The 19,223-nt window shown below is 40.9% G+C and overlaps 1 protein-coding gene across 6 annotated transcripts in view; it reads right to left on the bottom strand.

The window, feature by feature from the left end:
• Positions 1 to 19,223, bottom strand: part of Gfm2 (GTP dependent ribosome recycling factor mitochondrial 2) — a 46,358-nt gene that overhangs the window by 11,067 nt on the left and 16,068 nt on the right. For 5 of the 6 annotated variants that reach the window (XR_003482536.2, XM_027401669.2, XM_027401671.2 and 2 more), the window contains 9 exons: positions 14,757 to 14,817; positions 14,363 to 14,542; positions 10,311 to 10,391; positions 9,160 to 9,308; positions 7,491 to 7,631; positions 7,291 to 7,390; positions 5,421 to 5,607; positions 2,845 to 2,921; positions 1,259 to 1,397 (listed from right to left, as the gene is read on the bottom strand). Coding sequence is in view for 5 of the 6 variants with exons in the window: in XM_027401669.2 (XP_027257470.1) it covers positions 1,259 to 1,397; positions 2,845 to 2,921; positions 5,421 to 5,607; positions 7,291 to 7,390; positions 7,491 to 7,631; positions 9,160 to 9,308; positions 10,311 to 10,391; positions 14,363 to 14,542; positions 14,757 to 14,817 (1,115 nt within the window). In the remaining variant the exon portion in view is untranslated. The remainder of the gene's footprint in view (positions 1 to 1,258; positions 1,398 to 2,844; positions 2,922 to 5,420; positions 5,608 to 7,290; positions 7,391 to 7,490; positions 7,632 to 9,159; positions 9,309 to 10,310; positions 10,392 to 14,362; positions 14,543 to 14,756; positions 14,818 to 19,223) is intronic. The other variant, XM_027401673.2, reaches the window with a different exon arrangement.

Below are 19,223 nucleotides of genomic sequence, written 5' to 3'. Positions count from 1 at the left end.
TAGATAGTATAAAAAATGGCTAAAAAATATAAAACTTGTTCCTCTGCCAATTTCCAAACTGTTAAATTTCATATATTCTTTCAGCAACATTTAATGTTTCTTTCCCCCAAAAAACTTTCTTGGAATACAGGTAAACAGTTTTCCTTGTTTTTTGATTGTTTGTTTGTTTGGTTGGTTTTTTCCTACTTTTTTTCTTTTTTCAAGACAGACTCTCACTTTTTTCAAGACAGCTCTAGCTCTGGCTGTCCTGAAACTCACTCTGTAGACCAGGCTGGCACTGAACTCAGAGATCTGACTGCCTCTGCCTCCCAAGTGCTGGGATTGAAGGCGTGAACCACCATGCCAGACTCTACTTTCTTTTTAAGTGCTGGGGATTGAACCCAGAGACCTTGCTCCATCACTGAGCTATGCTCACACTCTTACAGCTCTAGTTTCTAACAGCTGCTACCAGCATCGTACTGAAAGAAAACAGCTATATGTAATGCAAGAACTCATATCCCAGATTCAAAACTAAAAACTGAGCCTTTATAATTCCCTTTGAGCTCACTATTATGAAATATCTAAGAAGGTTTATATAAGCTAAAAATAAAACAATTATGAAACCTAGATTTTTTTTTTTTTTTTTTTTGGTTTTTCGAGACAGGGTTTCTCTGTGTAGCTTTGGAGCCTATCCTGGCACTCGCTTTGGAGACCAGACTGGCCTCGAACTCACAGAGATCCGCCTGCCTCTGCATCCCGAGTGCTGGGATTAAAGGCGTGCGCCACCAATGCCTGGCGGAACCTAGAATTTCTAAAGAAACAGAAACTGTCAGTACGTACTTTCTGGAGCACTAGTCACACACATGCATTCCCCGACCGTCTTTAGTGTCCTCATCTGCATGTAACCCTGTGTACGTAGGATTGCTTCTGCACGTTCTCTAGAATGCTACCAGCATAGGACTGCTGCATTAAATAGCAAAATTTTTCAATCATTTTATAAAATCAATATAGTTCATTGACTTCAAATTCTTACACTCATTTCAGTGGTGAGTACAGAGTGGAACAAGCACCTACTTCCCTGAATTATCCTGTCCCATACCCACTGGAAACACATTTGTCTGATGAGTGGGTAGTAATGGCTCTAGGCCTTCTGTGTTTATCACAATTTTTTTTTTAAAAATTGACACAGTAAAACTATGGGAACACTAGAAACTGTGACCCCTATTTACACAACTAAACACTGAACAACCCAGAATGTCCAAAATGTTTTATTTTTTACCTGTGGCACGAACTGAGTTTAAGATGGTTTCCCGGTATGCCACCTGCAGAGGCCCTAGATAGGTGTCTAAGCCATACTCCCTCTTGATTCGGTCATGAATAATCTCAATATGTAACTCCCCCATACCACACAGGACTGTCTGTTGATAAAAAGGAGAAAAAATAAAAATACTATATACAAGGAAAAATTTTTTTAATATTATAAAAATATGTTCGCATATTAAAGTAATTTTCCATTAATTACAACTAAATTTCTTCTGAAAAATTTCTGGGGGCTCCTACATGAAAACTGACTTTTCTGGCTAGGATAATAAATTAATTGTAATCTCCTTCTATGACAGTTTGGGACTGTGAGCTGGGTAAGTAAGTAACATCAAGTTATCTAACCCTTTATCAAATTCGGGCCAATACAACAAGAAAGAGTACAATCAATGTTCTGGATTATGCCTTATATCTTCTTTCTTCGTATGCAGTTGTTTATTATTCACTATTGTATGTGTGGTATGTTTGTGTATGATGCAGAGGAGGGGCATGTGTAGAGGTCAGAGAACAACTTATTTGGAGTCCAGGACTGAATCCAGGTCATCAAGCCTGTGCAGCCAGGGTTTTTACTCACTGAGGCATCTCCTCGGCCCTAGTTTTTAATAATTTATGTGTATGGATATTTTGCCTACATGTGTGTCTGTGCCCTACTGGTATGCCTGGTGCCTGACAAGCCAGAATAGAGCATTGGATCCCCTGGAACTGGAGATACAGATAGTTGCAAATCATCATGTGGGTGCTAGGAATTGAACCCAGGTTCACTAGAAGAGCAGCCAAGTGCTCTTAACGACTGAGCCATCTCTCCAGCCCCTGGTTTGCTTTGTGACAGGGTTTTTTTTTTTTTTTAACTCTGTGAAGTCCAGATTCACCTTTTCTTTCTTTTTTGGGTGGGCTAGAGTTGGTGGTGGTGATACTTTTGAGCCAGGGTCTCATTATACAGCTCTGGCTGTGCTGGAACTCACTTTGTAGTCCAGGCTATCCTAGGACTCAGAGGTCCACTTGCTTCTACCTCTCAAGTACTAAGAGGGCGTGCACCACTACACCTAGCTAACACCCTTTTCTTAGTGAAAATGCAGACAACTGTTTGAAACTATGCTGAAGACATTGCCTTGAGAATGGGATAAATAACTTCCCCCTAAAACCTCCCAACTATATAGATGTTTCCTAAATGTTGGAGGCAGTGACAACCCATGGGCTAGTTTCAACATGCATATAACAGAGAAACTGGCTTCTATGGTTTCTGACCTCCTTTAGTATGCTGCTTCTATAAGCATCAGTGTTGAAGACACAAGAGTTGAACCTTATCTTAAAACTTCACAAAAGCCTATATTATGGAAAGTCAAAACTGATGGGGACTGATCTGTATATGTGAAATGTAATTGTTTTAGGGAATTAAAGAGTATGTCTATTTAGTATGACAACATACATAAGAGAAACTTAAATAGTTAATCAGAGCTTTTCTTTCAGGAGCACAGACTAGTCAATGTTATATGCATGTCCTTCCTTCTTTCTCTCCCTTCTAGGGCTGGGCAATAATATACGCACTTGTCCAGAGTCAGGATCAAGCCTCACTTTCAAACTGGGATCTTCACGCTGAAGGCGTTCCAAGGCATGATCCAAATCTGAGTGATTAAACAATACCTATTGTTATCCTCACTTCATTTCTAAGTAAATTAAAAAATAAGTCTATAGTGGTGAGCACAGGTACACTGATTTAAAAAAAAAAAAGAAAAGAAAATTTCAAAGAGCCGTGAATACAGAAACTAAATACAAGGTAGGACAATTCCAATGAGAGGTGCTGAAGAGTGAGTGATGTGCACATATCTCCACAGTGAGTTGGGTAAAGGAGCAGTCTGGCAGGTAGACATCAGGCGGTGAAGAGCAGCAACAGATGAGAAGGAAGGCACATGTCTTATAGGCTATGCTGAGAAGTTTGGCTTTACACTGGGAAGCAACTGAAGGGCTTTAAAGGGGCCAGTAACCTCATCTGGTTCTATTTTGTAAAGACAAATCTAGGAACTGACAAAACAGGAAAACACACACACACACACACACACACACACACACACACACACACACACCAATATGCCTTCATAAACACTGGCTATAATGATGAGCCAGCAAAGGGAAGGTAAAATTACATCTGATCACTCTATGGTGAATTCTCAACCACAGAAGAGATGAAGATGAATCATTGTGTGAAATGTGCTATGTGGAGTAAGGTGTTAATAACCTTAGCTGATATATATGTTTGCCTTCTTTACAAAAGTTCCACAGACTGAAAAGTGCAGCCAAAAAAAAAGGTTGGGGGGGGGGCTGAGCCACAGATTAAAAAGCTAAGCTTTATCAACTACATTCAGTCAAACTATTCTTAGGTGTATAACTAGGCCTTCTAACTTCTAGAGTTGGGCTGTCTAATAGTAGCCACGGGCTACTATTTTAAGATTATGGCTCTGAATTAAGAGGTACTATAAATGTAAAATGCACACCAGATTTCACATTTCAGAGACTTAATATGAAAAAATGGTACTTTAAAAAGATTTATGTGTATGAGTACTTTGACTTCTTGTATGTCTGTACACCACTTGCATGATGTCCTTGGAGGCCAGAAGAAGTTGTCAGAGTCTCTGGAAACTGAGTTATGGATGGTTGCTAGCCACCATGATCCAGCAATGGATGCAGGGAACCCAAACCAGTCCTCTGCAAGAGCAGTGGTGCCACTAACCACTGAGCCATCTCTCTTGATCTAATGTCATTAATACTTTTTATATTGCTTATAATGATAATAAAGGATACATATCTCTTATCTGAAATGCTTGGGATGAAAAATGTTCAAATTACATGCATTTCAGATTTGGATTTTGCTATTTTTTTTTTGATGTGTTATGCCTGAGTGTCTGCATGTATAAATGCACCAATAACTGGGTGATACTGAGGAACCCAGAAGAGAGCACTGGATCCTTGGAACTTGAGTTACTGCCAGTTGCAAGCAGCTATGTGTGTGCTGGGAGCTGAACTCAGGTCCCCTGAAAGAGCAAGTACTCTTAACCACTGAGCCACTGCTCCAGCCCCTGCTATATCTACCTTATATTAAATACTGTTCCTTCAGCAACTTTCATTACTAAGGATCTTACATCTGCACTAGGATTTCTTTCATGTGTACTCTAGCTGGGTAAATGAACTGTAACCCACCTGGCTAGAGATTTTCTTTCCCATTGCACCTTAGGAAATAGGGAGAGGAAATAAAGATTTCTCTTGTTCTCCTGTAATCTGTGAGTGCAACTTGTTTTTAAGGAGACTAAAGAAAACTATAAAGTTTGTCTTTAAGTGGTCTTCATAATTGAGAAGTCATTGAGAGCCTCAGAAAGCACTGATTGTTTGAGCTGAGACCTATGAGTTTTAAAGACAGACAAGTTCAGCGAAACATAATTAACTATAATTACATTATAATGTAAGTAAGACTAGGTGAAAGAAGAGAAACCACAGTGCAAAATGACAAACCATCTTCAGGAAATCAGAACTGGTTCATACTTTAGATGCAACACAGTGAATTCATGTCCTAATTAATCTAACACATTAGGAGGGCAGGGCAAGGCAGGGGAGTGTAGGGTCCATTGCTTGGAATCCCATAAAAAGCATTACAAGGCCGGGTGGTGGTGGCACACACCTTTAATCCTAAAACTCTGGAGGCAGAGGCAGGTGTATCTCTGTGAGTTTGAGGCCAGCCTGGTCTACAGAGTGAGTTCCAGGACAGTCAGGGTAACACAGAGAAACCCAGTCTAAAACAAGACAAAACAACCAACAGGACAACAAACAAACAAAAGCATTACAATGATAAGAATGAGAACAATATGAAAGTAGAAAATTTGCTAACATATATGGAGTCTGTAAAAATCAAAGTGACTTGGGGTTGCTCTTCCAGAGGTCCTGAGTTCAATTCCCACCAACCACATGATGGTTCACAACCATCTATAATGTGATCTAGTGCCCTCTTCTGGCCTGCAGCCAGAACACTGCATACATAATTTAAGGATCACGCAGGAAGCTGCCTGAGGACTACCTGTGACACTACTTCTCATAGGCTACAGACACCGATGCATTGACCCACACACTGTCTGTACCTGGCTGCTTAGCCACTGATGGTGGTTCTATGGTGCAGAAGAAAACAGGCTCTGGAATCTCTACCCCAGCCAACAGCAGACTCTCTGTTTCACTGTTTTTCCCAGGTTTCTTTTCTCCTCTTCCTGCTCGACGGGCTGCAGCTAAGGCACTGGACTTGGAAGAAACAATGGTGTCTCCAGTGGCAGTCTGCAAGCAAATGGGACAGCTTCCAAGCTAGCACTCATCTTCCACCCAAAACCACAAGACAAAATGTTAGTGGCGCATATTCTTCTCATTCAACTTAAGAGAAATAAATTCACAAATCTTATAACTTTATGTAAACAAAGCTCCTTTACCTTTCATAAGAACTCTATCTAAAATGTCATTGTAATAAATCCTAACAAATAATGAAACATATGTATATATACATACATACGCATATGTATGTATGTATGTATGTGTGTATGTATGTATCACACCACACCAAAATTTACTGGCAAAATGTATCCGTCTGCCTGAATTTCCCATCATAGCAATGCAGGTTCAGTAAAAACTCATGAAGTATTTTAATACCAGTTAATAATTTCTTACTATTTTACAGGAAATTCTCTATTAACTTGAATATTCAATTAAGCAGAACAGACACAGATGGACACGGGAATAAAATAGTATTTTAAATTAACTTGATACTCCCATAAGTAGTATGGACTGTACATAAACTTTGAAACTACAATTTTACTCCTGCCCTGCTCATATCAAGGCTGTGCTGGTTTCTCTCTGTAGACAACTCTCCAAATTTTTGCAGTGCTCCTTCAAATATGCAAAAGGAGCAGGTCCTGCCTTTAGGAAGACAGAGAAGACAACAGTAATAAAGCCAGGTTCAGCCAAGCATGGAGGCTCACACCTTTAATCCCAGCATTCTGGAGGCAGAGGCAGGCAGATCTGAGTTTGAGGCCAGCCTGGTCTACAGAGAAAGTTCCAGGACAGCCGTGGCTACACAGAGAAACCCTTTCTCCAAAATATCCTAGGTACAAAATTCAGACCATGTTAAGTTTTCTCCTAAACATTTCTGAAACCTGCAGTTAATCACAAAGAGTTAAAAAGTTTAAAGTAACAATCTTATCGCAATAGGAGATATGCCAAAGCTTAATGGAAAACTACATTTGACTAATCTGAACTAAAAGAGAGTCCTGAGTTTTAACCCACCCAAACGAGATGTGGCTCCAAGTATTTCCTTCCATTCACTCTATAAATGTCTAGGCTATGCCTATTGTGTGCAAGTACTGGCGAGCTGTGGGCTGAGAACCTACTAGGAACAAAAGAAACCCAAACCCTGGTCCTTAAAGAATCCCCAGTAGCAAAATGTCTTTCATCATTACCTGATCAGTTGTAAGGTTAGTTCAAACTTTCTGCCATGATCAAAACAAGTAAACACTTACCAGGCATGGTGGTGAAAAGTTTGAGACCAGCCAGGGCTGGACAGCAAGCTCTCAAGGCAAGCCTAGGGCAACTTAATGACAGAGAAAGGGAGACAACCCTGACCCCCCATAACCCTGTCACCGCCCATGCACAGAGATACTCCTCCCCATGTACAAATAAGCAAAAGATTCCATGTGAATAAAACAGCATTTTAAATAAGCTTGACACATATATTTCAACAAGTAGTAGGCTTTACTTGGAGTTGAACTTCATTTGACTACAATCCATACTGTCTGTGGGTTTCTCTTAATCTATTTTTCTTTCTAGCAAATGTATGACATCCAACTATATTGATGATATGCCATCATATTCATATAATGACATTTAGATGATTTGTGAATTTTTTGCTATTATAAACTATTTATAAATCATATGTACACGATTTGCTATGGAACCCATGTGGTCACTCACTTGTTTAAGTCCAACTGTCAAAGCGATGTTACCAGCAGTCAGGGAAGGGATTTCTACATGTTGGTCAGCAAATGGCAAAAGCAGACGACTCATTCTCTCCCTAAAAAAAAAAAAAAAAAACAAAAACCATGATTTATATCAGTAAAGTACTTTTAAGTAAATGAGTGCAGTTTTAGAAAATAACCAAAACTTCCTCTTACGTGCAGTTTCTATTAATGTTATGGATGGCCAACTGGGGCGTCAGTGTGCCCGAGTAAATGCGCAGGAAAACCAGGGGTCCCCGCTGCTTGTCATGCAGCACTTTAAATGCCAGTGCACACAAGTCACCCTTATACCACTGCCTGCAAGACAAAGGAGGTATCAGAGAAGAACCAGCTGTCTGCACAAATCACTAGGTTCCTCCCAACGGTCTCATGCATCTTTGGTAGAGTTATCCAGGCCCACTAAGTAATGTCACTACAACCCTCTCTGCCATCACTGACTAAAATACTTAATGGAGGTCTTACAAATAAATCTTCAAAACTAAAATTAAAACTAATGGGTTCTCTTTCAAGTATTGCCATATTTGCAAACATCTTCATTGCATGAACTCTCGGCTTAAAAAGCATATCTTCAAAGGTCATAAAACCAAGGAATCTACAGGATGAATGAATATTCTTTCCAATTGTTGTTGTCAGGCTCTCATTTCATTTCATGTATAGCTAAATAATACCATTAATCTACGGTGGAAACTGGAACTTGTTTACAGAGATGGTATTCCTTTTTTTTTTTTTTTAACTAAGGTTTTTGTTTTTGTTTTTGTTTTGTTTTAAAGATTTATTATGTATACAGTGTTCTGCCTCTGTGCCAGAAGAGGGCACCAGATCTCATAACGGATGGTTGTGAGCCACCATGTGGTTGCTTGGGAATTGAACTGAGGACCTCTGGAAGAGCACCCACTGCTATTAACCGCTGAGCCATCTCTCCAGCCCCAGAGATGGTATTCTTAAAGAAACATAAAAGTTTGAATTTTCCTGAAACTGACAGATTCTGTGCATAGGTGCTTTTTTCTGACCAAAGATAAATGGAATTTTCATCAGTCTCAAGGAAGTATATGACTCAGTAAGTTAAGCACCTCTAACAATAGCCTTTCCGTAATCTCATTCTTAGTCCATCTGCCTTTAACCTTAATACAAATATGGAAGCTTTCGACATGCCAGCGCTGGTCCTCACGCTTAATAAACATTAACTTACTGGATTTTTATAAGTCGTGGTAGGAAATGGGTCCTATTGCCTACACATCATTGATACAGAGGTTTAAGTGACTTGGATTAGCTGGGAGAAGTCTACATGGCATGAAGCCATGCCCATTCTCACTTCACATGATGCCGTTCCAGTTTAGAGCTGTGAAAAGTTATTACTGTCCTTCCTTGTAACACAAAACCCATTTTTCTGCTATTCTGCCTACACTACTTCAGATGTTAGAGATCTATTATGCAAGTAGAGAGCTGGACAGCAGGGAGAAAACAATGATCTTTTTCTATAGCCACAGATACTTTACCACAAGAAAACCCTGAAATCCAGATGAATATAAACTTATCTACTAAACGAGTAACAACCTTCGACAAATACCAAAACAGAAGACCCAACTGGGATGGCACAATCAACACACATGGGAAATAGCCACCTTCACAGCTCTACCTAGAACAGATTTTCAAAGAGGGCAGAATGTCTTTTCAAGTGAAAATTACTATGACTATATATCATTTACAGAGATATTCTCCACCACTGTCTCTTTCTTAATGGCTACTTTAAGTGACTACTTTTATGAAACAAGGCCTATTCATTTTTTTTCAAGTGTATGAATTTAATGTTTGGTCACATACTTACAGAAACCCGTACTCGCGTTCTTCAGGTGATGGCAAGTACATAGTAATGGCATCCAGCAAGGGCTGAACACCCTTGTTTTTCAAGGCACTCCCACACAGCACAGGCACTGCGGCCTGAGCCAGTGTCACTCTGTGTATTGCAGTCTGTAACTAAAGGCAGACACAGAGGATGAACATGGACCTGTGCACAGTACACTAGTCCCCGTCAGAATCGGTCAGAGGCTTGCCCTGAGTGCCCGTGTAAGACAGCACTCTTCCTCACACCTCCACCCTTCTGTATGGCATATATATTAATCACTACTCAGCATGTTGGATGTCTGGTGTCTCTTGATCACTAGAATAAGACTTTATGAGCACTACAGTGAGGCCTCTGAAAATACAGCAAAGCTTTAGAAGATAGAAGAAAAGTTTAAGATATAATGGATGTTTAAAAATACTGACAAAGGGTAGTACTCCCTGGGGCTGATCTCTGCACTGTCTGTAGTGGTCTGTCTGCTTCAGAGAAGCCTCTTTGAAGCATGGGGAGAGCTACACTCACTGTTGGCCTAAGGACAAGGGTTAGAACGAAGCTATCAATTCTCCTGGCCCAGGAAAGTGTCAGTAGCAGGTTCTCCTCCTCTAAGAATCACGACCCCACTACCCCAGGTAGTTGTCTAGGTTCCAGTACCAGGGATATCCTACTCAGTGGGCCTCAGGCCCAATTTAGAGAGCTACTGATGGGAGAAAATTAAAGACCCCAACTCTATGTATATAAAGAAAAATGACTCCACTTCTAACTCTGTAGAGTGTGTCTGGAAACAGCATACTGCTGGCATTAGGACTTATATGAGCAGTGACTTTCATTTTTAAGCCACCATTTTTAAAATTATTTATTTGTTTATTTTGGTTTTTCAAGGCAGGGTTTCTCTGTGTAGCCTTGGCTGTCCTGGAACTCACTCTGTATACCAGGCTGGCCTCGAACTCACAGAGATCCATGTGCCTCTGCCTCCTGAGTGCTGGGATTAAAGGTGTGCACCAACACTGCCCAGCATAAACCACCATTTTTAATAGTATAAAAGGTTAACACACACATTTACACACACTCCAAAAACAGAAAAACCAAACCATATTCACTTAGTAAAATTTTGTCTAAATGAGTGAATAACACATTACCTTTTCAGCTGGTACCAAATCAAAATTTTCACTAAATTCTTCTAAAACCAAGTCAGCAAATTCATCATCCAAATCTGCAACCTGTAAAGAAAGACAAACTCACACAACGTGTATTTAGTTTCATCCTTAGCTATCAACTTTACAAGTGTGCACCGGGGAGATGTTTCAAGGCAGTCTATAACCTGCCACATGCAGGCCAAGCAGCTCTTTGTACCTTTTGAAAACACAGTCTGGTTTTTGTTTTCCAAAGAAAAGGAAACTGGAAATTGAAATGCTGTACTGCTTAATAAACTTGTATACATAAGACAAAACTTGTGCAAGGCCTCCCAAGCCTAGTTTTTTCTTCTTTCTGTCTCACATACCCATCAGGCCCCTGTCACCAAAGAACAATCTGCTGTTCCAGGTTACTTTCCTCTTAGGGCTGTACTGAGGATCAATAGCCAATTCTAAACACACTTTCAGAACATACAGTAAGGGCCCATAAGTATCAGCTATTACCATCATCATTACATTTCACCTCTAAAGTTGTCCTAAGACACAGAAAGCTGACTCCAGTTCACATTTAGGATTTCAATTTAAGATAAACCTAACTGTGGTTCAGTTCAAGTTTTACCATCATAGCCTAAAAGTAGTTTGCCATTATAATCATTTTTAGGTATAGCTGAACAGTATTAAGCTGATTTGTATTATTGTTATGTAAGCTCCTAAATGCTTCAATTTGCAAACAGAAAGCCTAAACAACACCCCATCTTCCCATTCCCAAGCCTCTGTCTCTGAATTTCCTCACAACATAGGGCCATCCAGTGTTTGTAGCTGGTTTATTTCACTGAGCACAATGGCCTCGGGTTTACTAATGTTGCACCTTATGTCAGAATTCCCTTTCCTTTTAAGGGGGAGTAACAGTCTACAATCTGTTGATCTACTCATCTGTTAATGACCACTTGAGTTGCTTCTGCTATGGTCTACTGTGAATAATGCTAATAGGAATGGGGATGGTTTTAAGACACTGCTTTTAATTCTTTGGGGTACATACCTCAAATGGAACGTTTAGAGGAGCCTCCATTTGGTATTTCCCATATGGCTTCCTTCCTTCCTTTCTGCCTTTCTTCTTTTCTTTTTCTCTCTTTCTTTCTTTTGGATGTATTTATGTTCTTTTTATGTATATGAGTGTTTTGTCTGCATGTAAGTATGTGAATCACACATGTGACACAGGTCATAAGAAAGTGTCAGATACTCTGGAACTAGAGTTACAAACAGTTGTTAGCTGCCATGTGGGTGCTTGGAATTGAACCTAGGTTCTCTGCAAGAACAAGTCCTCTTAAATATTGCCATCTCTCCAGCCTCTCCTCTATGGTTTTCTATTATAACTGTATCACTGTATTCCCACTGCAGTACCCAAGGATTACATTTGTTCTACACTCACCAACATACTTGTGGGGCTTTTCTGTTTTGTTTTGTTTTTTTGTAGCTAATGTACCTGAAGTGGTCTTGTTCTCTAAAATTTATCCACATACATACATACATACACACACACACAAACATATAATCAGTACCTGTTATTAGTTACTAGTATCACATTTTCTTTATCCACATCATACCCTACCATGTCCTAGTAAAAGCATGTGCACTTGTGTTTTGGCTATCCATCTAGATGACAAGATCATTCTTTATGCATATTAAAAGTGCATACATACACACATACACACACTCAAAAAAGAGCCAATTATGTGTCCAATTTATGATCACTGCCAATTCTACTCCTGCTCTTCTTATTATGCCTTACTAACCAAGAGAAGCAGGCTAGCAGGGAGCCATGGTGGCACGCCTTTGATCCCAGTACTTGGGAGGCTGAAGCAGCCAGATCTGTGAGTTCAAGGCTGCCCAGTCTATAAGGCAAGTTCCAGGCCAGGCAAGACTACATAAAAAAAAAAAAAAAAAAAGAAGAAGAAGAAGAAGAAGAAGAAGAAGAAAAAGAAAGAAAGAAAGAAAAGAAAAGAAAAGGAGGAGGAAGAAGCAATGTAGCAAAGTGGGTAGCAGTCCGACCTCTGATCTGATACTGACCTGAGTTCAGATCCCAGCTCTCCCTTTATTAGCTGTAAACTTTTTTAAACATTCTAAGCTTCTGACTCTTTATCTGTAAAGTAGGGATGATACATGGTTGTGAGAATAAGAGTGCATGTACAGCACTTAGCCAGCAAACACCAGGCCCTCAACAATCACTATCCAATAACAGTCATTATTATGTTCACTATAAAGTCAATGAGTAAGTTATAAATGGCAAATAATTTCTCTAAAAATATCTCCCTATACAGCATAGATGTCAGAAAATGCTGCCAGAATCTGTATGGCCTGAGCAGGTATAGTAAGTAGTCCATACTTGTATCCCCAGTACTCAAGAGTATGAGGCAGTAGGATGGCAAGTCTGGGCAACAGAGTCAAGACTGTCTTAAAAAACTTTTTTTTTTTTTAAACTTTGACCAACTCAATTTTGAAGTGAAAAATCAAAGGTTCAAATGCTTTGCTGTAAGATTCGAGAAGTCTATGATACGTATTATTTATTGCCACAAATACTGGTATAGTGTAAATAATACAGCATTAATAATCTTGCTATGTTCTATTAAAGTTTTGAGAGCCAACGCAGACCTAAGCTATATACTAACTATAATAAATTGATGGCTTTAATTTTTCTAAGCAATTTGGCATCTGGTAAAGTAGAAGATAGGCAGGGTCCTTGATGTAGTCATTCTGTTGCTGAGAATTCAGGAAAATTTTGCACATCGAGCAGGAGGACGATCATGGTTTCTCTGTTTGCCTATAATTTCGGGTTGGCCTGGAACTCACTATGGAGCCTCGGCTGGCCTTAAACCCCATCAACCCTCCTGCCTCAATCTCGGAAGCACTGGACTACAGAGGAATGCCATAACAAACTCAGAAACGTTATTTCTAACAGAAAGAGAAAAGCAATTTTAAGTCAATTCATGAGAGAACTGACAATAAACTGTACTATAATAATATGTCAGAACACCACACAACACTGAAAATAAACTGTCACTACACATACCTACAGTTACTAAGAAAATACAAACTATACCACTCCTCTTATATGGACAGAATATGCAAACTAATGCTAAGAGTAACATAATGTGTTGGGGTGTGTGGAGCATAGCTCAGTGATAAAGCACATGCTTAGTATCTATCCTCCAAGTCCTAGGTTCAACTCTGAGCCCACACACAATAAAACCAAACTAGGGCTAGAGAGATGACTCAACCATTAGAGTACTTGTTGCTCTTGCAGAGGACCTGAGTTCATATATCAGTGAACACATGGTAGCCCACAGCCATCTGTTAATTCCAGTTCCACAGGATCCCAATGCCATCTTTTGACCACCCTGGGCACTAGGCAGACACATGGTAAACACAAATATATGCAGGAAAAACACTCATACGCATAAAAATAAAATGAATAAATAAATCTTAAAAGAAAAAAGACTAAATGTGCTCCTGTGGTAGATTTTACCCCCCCAGTATGATTGTGCCCTTTTTCCCCCTCTAATCAAAATCAGTAGTAAGTTTCCAGAAAATTGGACAGTCTGCAATGCCAAAAAGGTCAGAGTCTGTATTTCAAGTTGTATAGAATAAAACTTTAGGCTGGGTGGTGGTGGCGGTGGCGGCGCACGCCTTTAATCCCAGCACTTGGAGGCAGAGGCAGGTGGATCTCTGTCAGTTTGAGACCAGCCTGGTCTACAAGAGCGAGTGCCAGGACAGCCTCCAAAGCCACAGAGAAACCCTGTCTCAAACAATCGAAAAGAAAAAAAAAAAAAAAAAAAAAGAATAAAACTTTAGTAAAATATAAAAAAAAGAAAGAAAAAAATGACATATAGGTAAATAGAAAACAGGATGCAGGCAGTTACTATTTTACTTGTTTATGAGTGATAGACACATTTTAATTCACTACATTTTACATATTACATACATAATTTTATATAAAGCTTCAGAATTAATCTGTCAAAAGAATACTGAACACTTACAGAATTTTAAAATAAAGTACTTACTTGTTCAATTAAGGAGTTCCTTGCTTCAATAGCCTCCTTCAGCAATTCCAGATCACTTGTTTCTAAGAGGGGTTTTCTCTCGAAGTCTTTTCCATCATCAGAGTTAGAATTCCAAACAAGTTTTTCTTTGTTTACTACATCAATCACTCCTTTGAAAGTTCTGGCTTCACCAATTGGCAGCTGTAAGTCACAGCACACTTTGTATTGGTAGATGATACAAATGCAGATACCCCAAGTGACAAAACTTACCATTATACTACTTTCCTCAAATCTTAACTATCTCAATCAAAATCTTTAGCTGTACTTATTTATGGTTTGAGTTTACTTCAAAAGTGTGAATGCCATAATAAATTGAGGAGGAAATACCAGAATGTGGTATCAGTTAACCAATTACCTGTAGAAGCAGAGGTTTCACCTTTAACTTCTCCCTGATGCTTTCAACTGCATAGTTAAAACTGTAAAAAGCAAGACCATCCTTTAGAAACACAGTAAAAACCTCTCAAAACAGGCTTAAAAATATTCTCTAACATATCCCTTTATTCTCCATAATGCTCACTATGTCAGTTTCCACAGGGCAGTATCTTAAATAAATCTCCTAACAGCAATTGAGTGTTTACCATTAATCTCATCATGGGGAAGTTAAAGGAATTGTTATGGAAAATGTCACATAACCCAATTGTGATGCTAAGATTAAAATCACAAATGCAAGATTCCATTTGAATTAAGGAGTCTTTCTTCCATAGCTATATATGCAATTGGTTCTCTTTTGAGAGCCAGACTGCCTAACTTTCTGCGCTATAATCTTAGGTATGCTACAATGCTTGTTTCTATGCTAACACTGGGGTGGGCTACCTATAGTGCATATGCTGCAGTTGGCACACAGGCTGATTTATATATACATGCACATCACTCTGGCTCCAAAATCTTTGAGAACTAGCTTAGAATCCAGGCATCACCTTCCTCATCACTGCAGACACTTAAGTCAACTAATGAGTGTAGGGAGCCGTCCCTGCATTCTCCATTACAATGATGGTGCCTGCAGGCACTGAATGTAAATTATTTCACAGGCGCTGGGTAATTTTCCATTTCCTTGATCTCTGCCTATCCCGTGGCTCATATGGCCTGAGGAGCTGAAGCCATTCATAGGGTGACACGTCCCAGGCGGGGCTGCCAGCCTTTATTAGGGGACGGGATTCTTGGCTCGGGGTCTCCGCTCTGGTAAGCTTATGCTCTCCTCTCTCAAGATGCATTAAAGCTTTCCTGCAGAAGGATCTGAATGTCCTGTGTGATTCTTGCCGGCGAGACTATTGCGCGGGACATCTGGTGCCGAAAACCGGGAACTTGTTAACATCGCCGGCACTGCGGAGACCCCTCTAACGGGCGGATTCAGAACTGCAGGGTGGTAAATTCGGAGAGGTATGTCTTTTCTGGACTTTGGCTTGGGAATGTTGCTATTTTGGGAGGTTAGTGTAGAGGCTTCTGTGCTTTTACTAGGAGCCATTTTGACCTTTCTCACTGTTGTAGCAATCTTAAAGAAGTCCAGAATTACATGTCAGAAACCGAATGTAGTGAGAGATGGGGCGCGCCCAACAATAAAATATAAGGAAAAAGGACCTCCCGGGATGTCTAGTGACAAGGGAGTGTGTATAAGAAGAGAAACAGCAACGAATAAGGAAAAAGGACCTCCCGGGATGTCTAATGACAAGGGAGTGAGTAATTTGTTAGATGATTCTGTAAATAAGTTTAAAGCTTTAAATCTTGATAGCTCTGATGACTCTAAAAGCTCAAGAGATAAAGTTTTAGAGGAAACAGCTCAGCTAGGTAAAAAAGAAACAAAAAAGGAGGGAGAGAAAATAGGGGATAACCGGTCACACCCCGGTAAATTTAAGAGACCTGTTAATCCAGCGGGTGTACTTCCATCAACACCCCCATTATTTGGTACTGACTCCTTTTTACCATTAGAGGAGCGGAGGAAATTACAGATGGCTTTCCCAGTCTTTGATAGGGGAAAAGGCCGTGCATGTTATTCAACACTTCTTGGAGGCCTGGAATGCCTGGGGCTTTAAAGCCTCATAAACATTGACGCTCGGGGCCATACTGCGGCCAAGCTCACACCTCAGAACCTAAAAGGCCAAAGGAAATGGTAAAATGAAAAGATATCTTAACTGGTCTTTGGAGAGGCCCGGATCCTATTCTCATAAGATCCAGGGGAGCTATATGTGTTTTTCCACAGGATGAAGAGAATCCCCTATGGATCCCGGAAAAACTCACACAAAGAGCCCCTTCGGACCTTCAAAAGTCGGAACTCCACCCTCTCCCCGGGAGCTGAGAGCCGCTATTATTATCCAGATTAACTCCTGTCCTTGACGGAGAGATTGTCATCATAGATCGCTTAAGGGGTGGGGATGGGATTGTTTGGTGCAGCCGTTTGCTGTGGATTGGTGTTACTTCTCTGGCTGGTCTGTAAGCTCAGGGCTCAAACTAAGAGAGACAAGGTGGTTATCGCCCAAGCGCTTGTAACTTTAAAATAAGGGGCTTCCACTGATATTTGGCTAACTATGCTTAAGCAATAGGCCGCCGGCCAGACAGCTCTTGCACACCCGGAGCCTAGGCTCATTGCACAGGGTAGAGTGTCTGGTTTGAGCAGCCCATGAGGGATGTTGAGCAAGGCATCGCACAGAGAGTTGCCCAGTATGCAGGCTTCTCTGGGAGGCATGTTGTCCTGCATAAGGGTTGCCTGCCCTAGTCTCCCTTTCCCAGAAAAACGGCAGAGGACAGGTCGAGAGCGCTTCGGGTCAAGCTAACAGCCTGATGGCGACTCTTGTACACAGTCTTAATGTTTGATTGGGAAGGTACAACCTCTGCCTCTATCCCTCAACATATGGGTGACCTATTTGCTTGTAAAAATATAAAGCCTTATCATTAATTAATAAAAAAAGGGGGATCTGTAGGGAGCCGTCCCTGCATTCTCCATTACAATGATGGTGCCTGCAGGCACTGAATGTAAATTATTTCGCAGGCGCTGGGTAATTTTCCATTTCCTTGATCTCTGCCTATCCCGTGGCTCATATGGCCTGAGGAGCTGAAGCCATTCATAGGGTGACACGTCCCAGGCGGGGCTGCCAGCCTTTATTAGGGGACGGGATTCTTGGCTCGGGGTCTCCGCTCTGGTAAGCTTATGCTCTCCTCTCTCAAGATGCATTAAAGCTTTCCTGCAGAAGGATCCGAATGTCCTGTGTGATTCTTGCCGGCGAGAATATCGCGCGAGAAACTCCAAAGGTTCAAAGTCTAGCAAATGCTCCAGGTCACTGTGCCATTAGTAATCAAGGGTTGCCAGTAAACAGAGTTGCCAAAGAAGTCATATAACCACAAAACACATGACTGTGGTCTTGAGGAAGGACAGTTTTTGTTTTTTTACTACCCTCTCACCACTTTTCCCTTTTTTTTTTTTTTTTTTTTTTTGGTTTTTCGAGACAGGGTTTCTCTGTGGCGTTGAAGGCTGTCCTGGAACTAGCTCTTGCATACCAGGCTGGTCTCGAACTCACAGAGATCCACCTGCCTCTGCCTCCCAAGTGCTGGGATTAAAGGCGTGCGCCACTACCAACCAGCCCAATACTTAGCATTCTTAATCCTGTTCACATTTCATCAACTCCTTCATATACTTTTGATTCTCTATGTTTTGGGGCCTAAAGTGGCCTGAGTGCGAGGCCCAGTGAAACTACCTGAGCCTGGCTAGAGTTTGACCACCTGTCTTTGGCCTGTAACCTCCACATGAGAGTGACTCAGCAAGGCCTGATTTAAGACTGCCCCCTGCTGAGCTGACTGCCAGCTTAGTGGAATATTATTGGCCCTTACTCCTCAGGTCACCTTACCCCATCCTAAGATTTCCATCCCCTACCTCAGCCCTATATAAGGTCCTGCCTATTGCAATAAAACAAGATCCTGCTTCGACAAGTTTCCTGACTCAGTGTGTTTCCCGGTAACTAGGAAGGGGCTCTGGGTTGCCCACACTCATCATCCTGCTCAGCCCTGGGAAGAGATCCCACAGCCCTACCTGCCAGAGGATCCGGCAGACTGGTGTCCCATGTACCAAAGAATTAACTCCTTTGTTTGACCTCCTAAAAGGTGGTGATCTTTCCTCACAGAGAATCCTATCTCCCAGTCATTTACAGATTTGAAGTAAAGTTCAACAGGCCAGCAACCTTAAGGAGGTGTGATGCTCTTTTGCCCCTCACCCTTTATCTTTTTCCTGGGGAAACGTTATGTACCGCCTTATTAGCACAAGAGGGTGAGCCCATACATTGGATTCACCTCTCTATCGGTGGTGTCCCCAGAGTTTATTCAATAACCAATCATATTGCTGATTGCATTATTAAGGGCAGGGACACCTCTGCCCACTGTTTGGCACAGAACCTCATCTTATTGTAACTCCCTTTAAGACAACAGATTTCACCTGGCTTCAGAGAAACAATAACAGGATTGCTATGGCTCTCAAGGGGTTTCTGGGTAAAGTTGATAGTCACTATGGTCCTCACAAGTGGGTGAGCTCCTTCTCTAGGTTAGAATGGAGGCCCCCAGAATTTTTTTTTTTTTTACCTCAACCCAATCCTGGCTTTCTTACTGTGTTTACTGATGGGGGGTGCCTGAGGGCTTCCCTAGTCCTTTATCCTCCCTTAGAATATGGTAAAGTGCCCATAAAGTCAGTCTCCCATGAGGTTGAGGGGTCAGCACAATTTAAAGAACTGTTTGCTGTGGTTCTTGCATTAGACACCATTCAAGAGTTATTTAACCTATTCTCTAACAGCCTTTATGTTGTTAATTTGTTACCCAACCTAGCTGAGGCCCATATTAAGCTGGACTC

Source organism: Cricetulus griseus, chromosome 2 (assembly GCF_003668045.3).
Source record: "Cricetulus griseus strain 17A/GY chromosome 2, alternate assembly CriGri-PICRH-1.0, whole genome shotgun sequence".
Lineage (NCBI taxonomy): Eukaryota > Metazoa > Chordata > Mammalia > Rodentia > Cricetidae > Cricetulus > Cricetulus griseus.
This window is presented reverse-complemented; position numbering and strand designations above follow the sequence as displayed.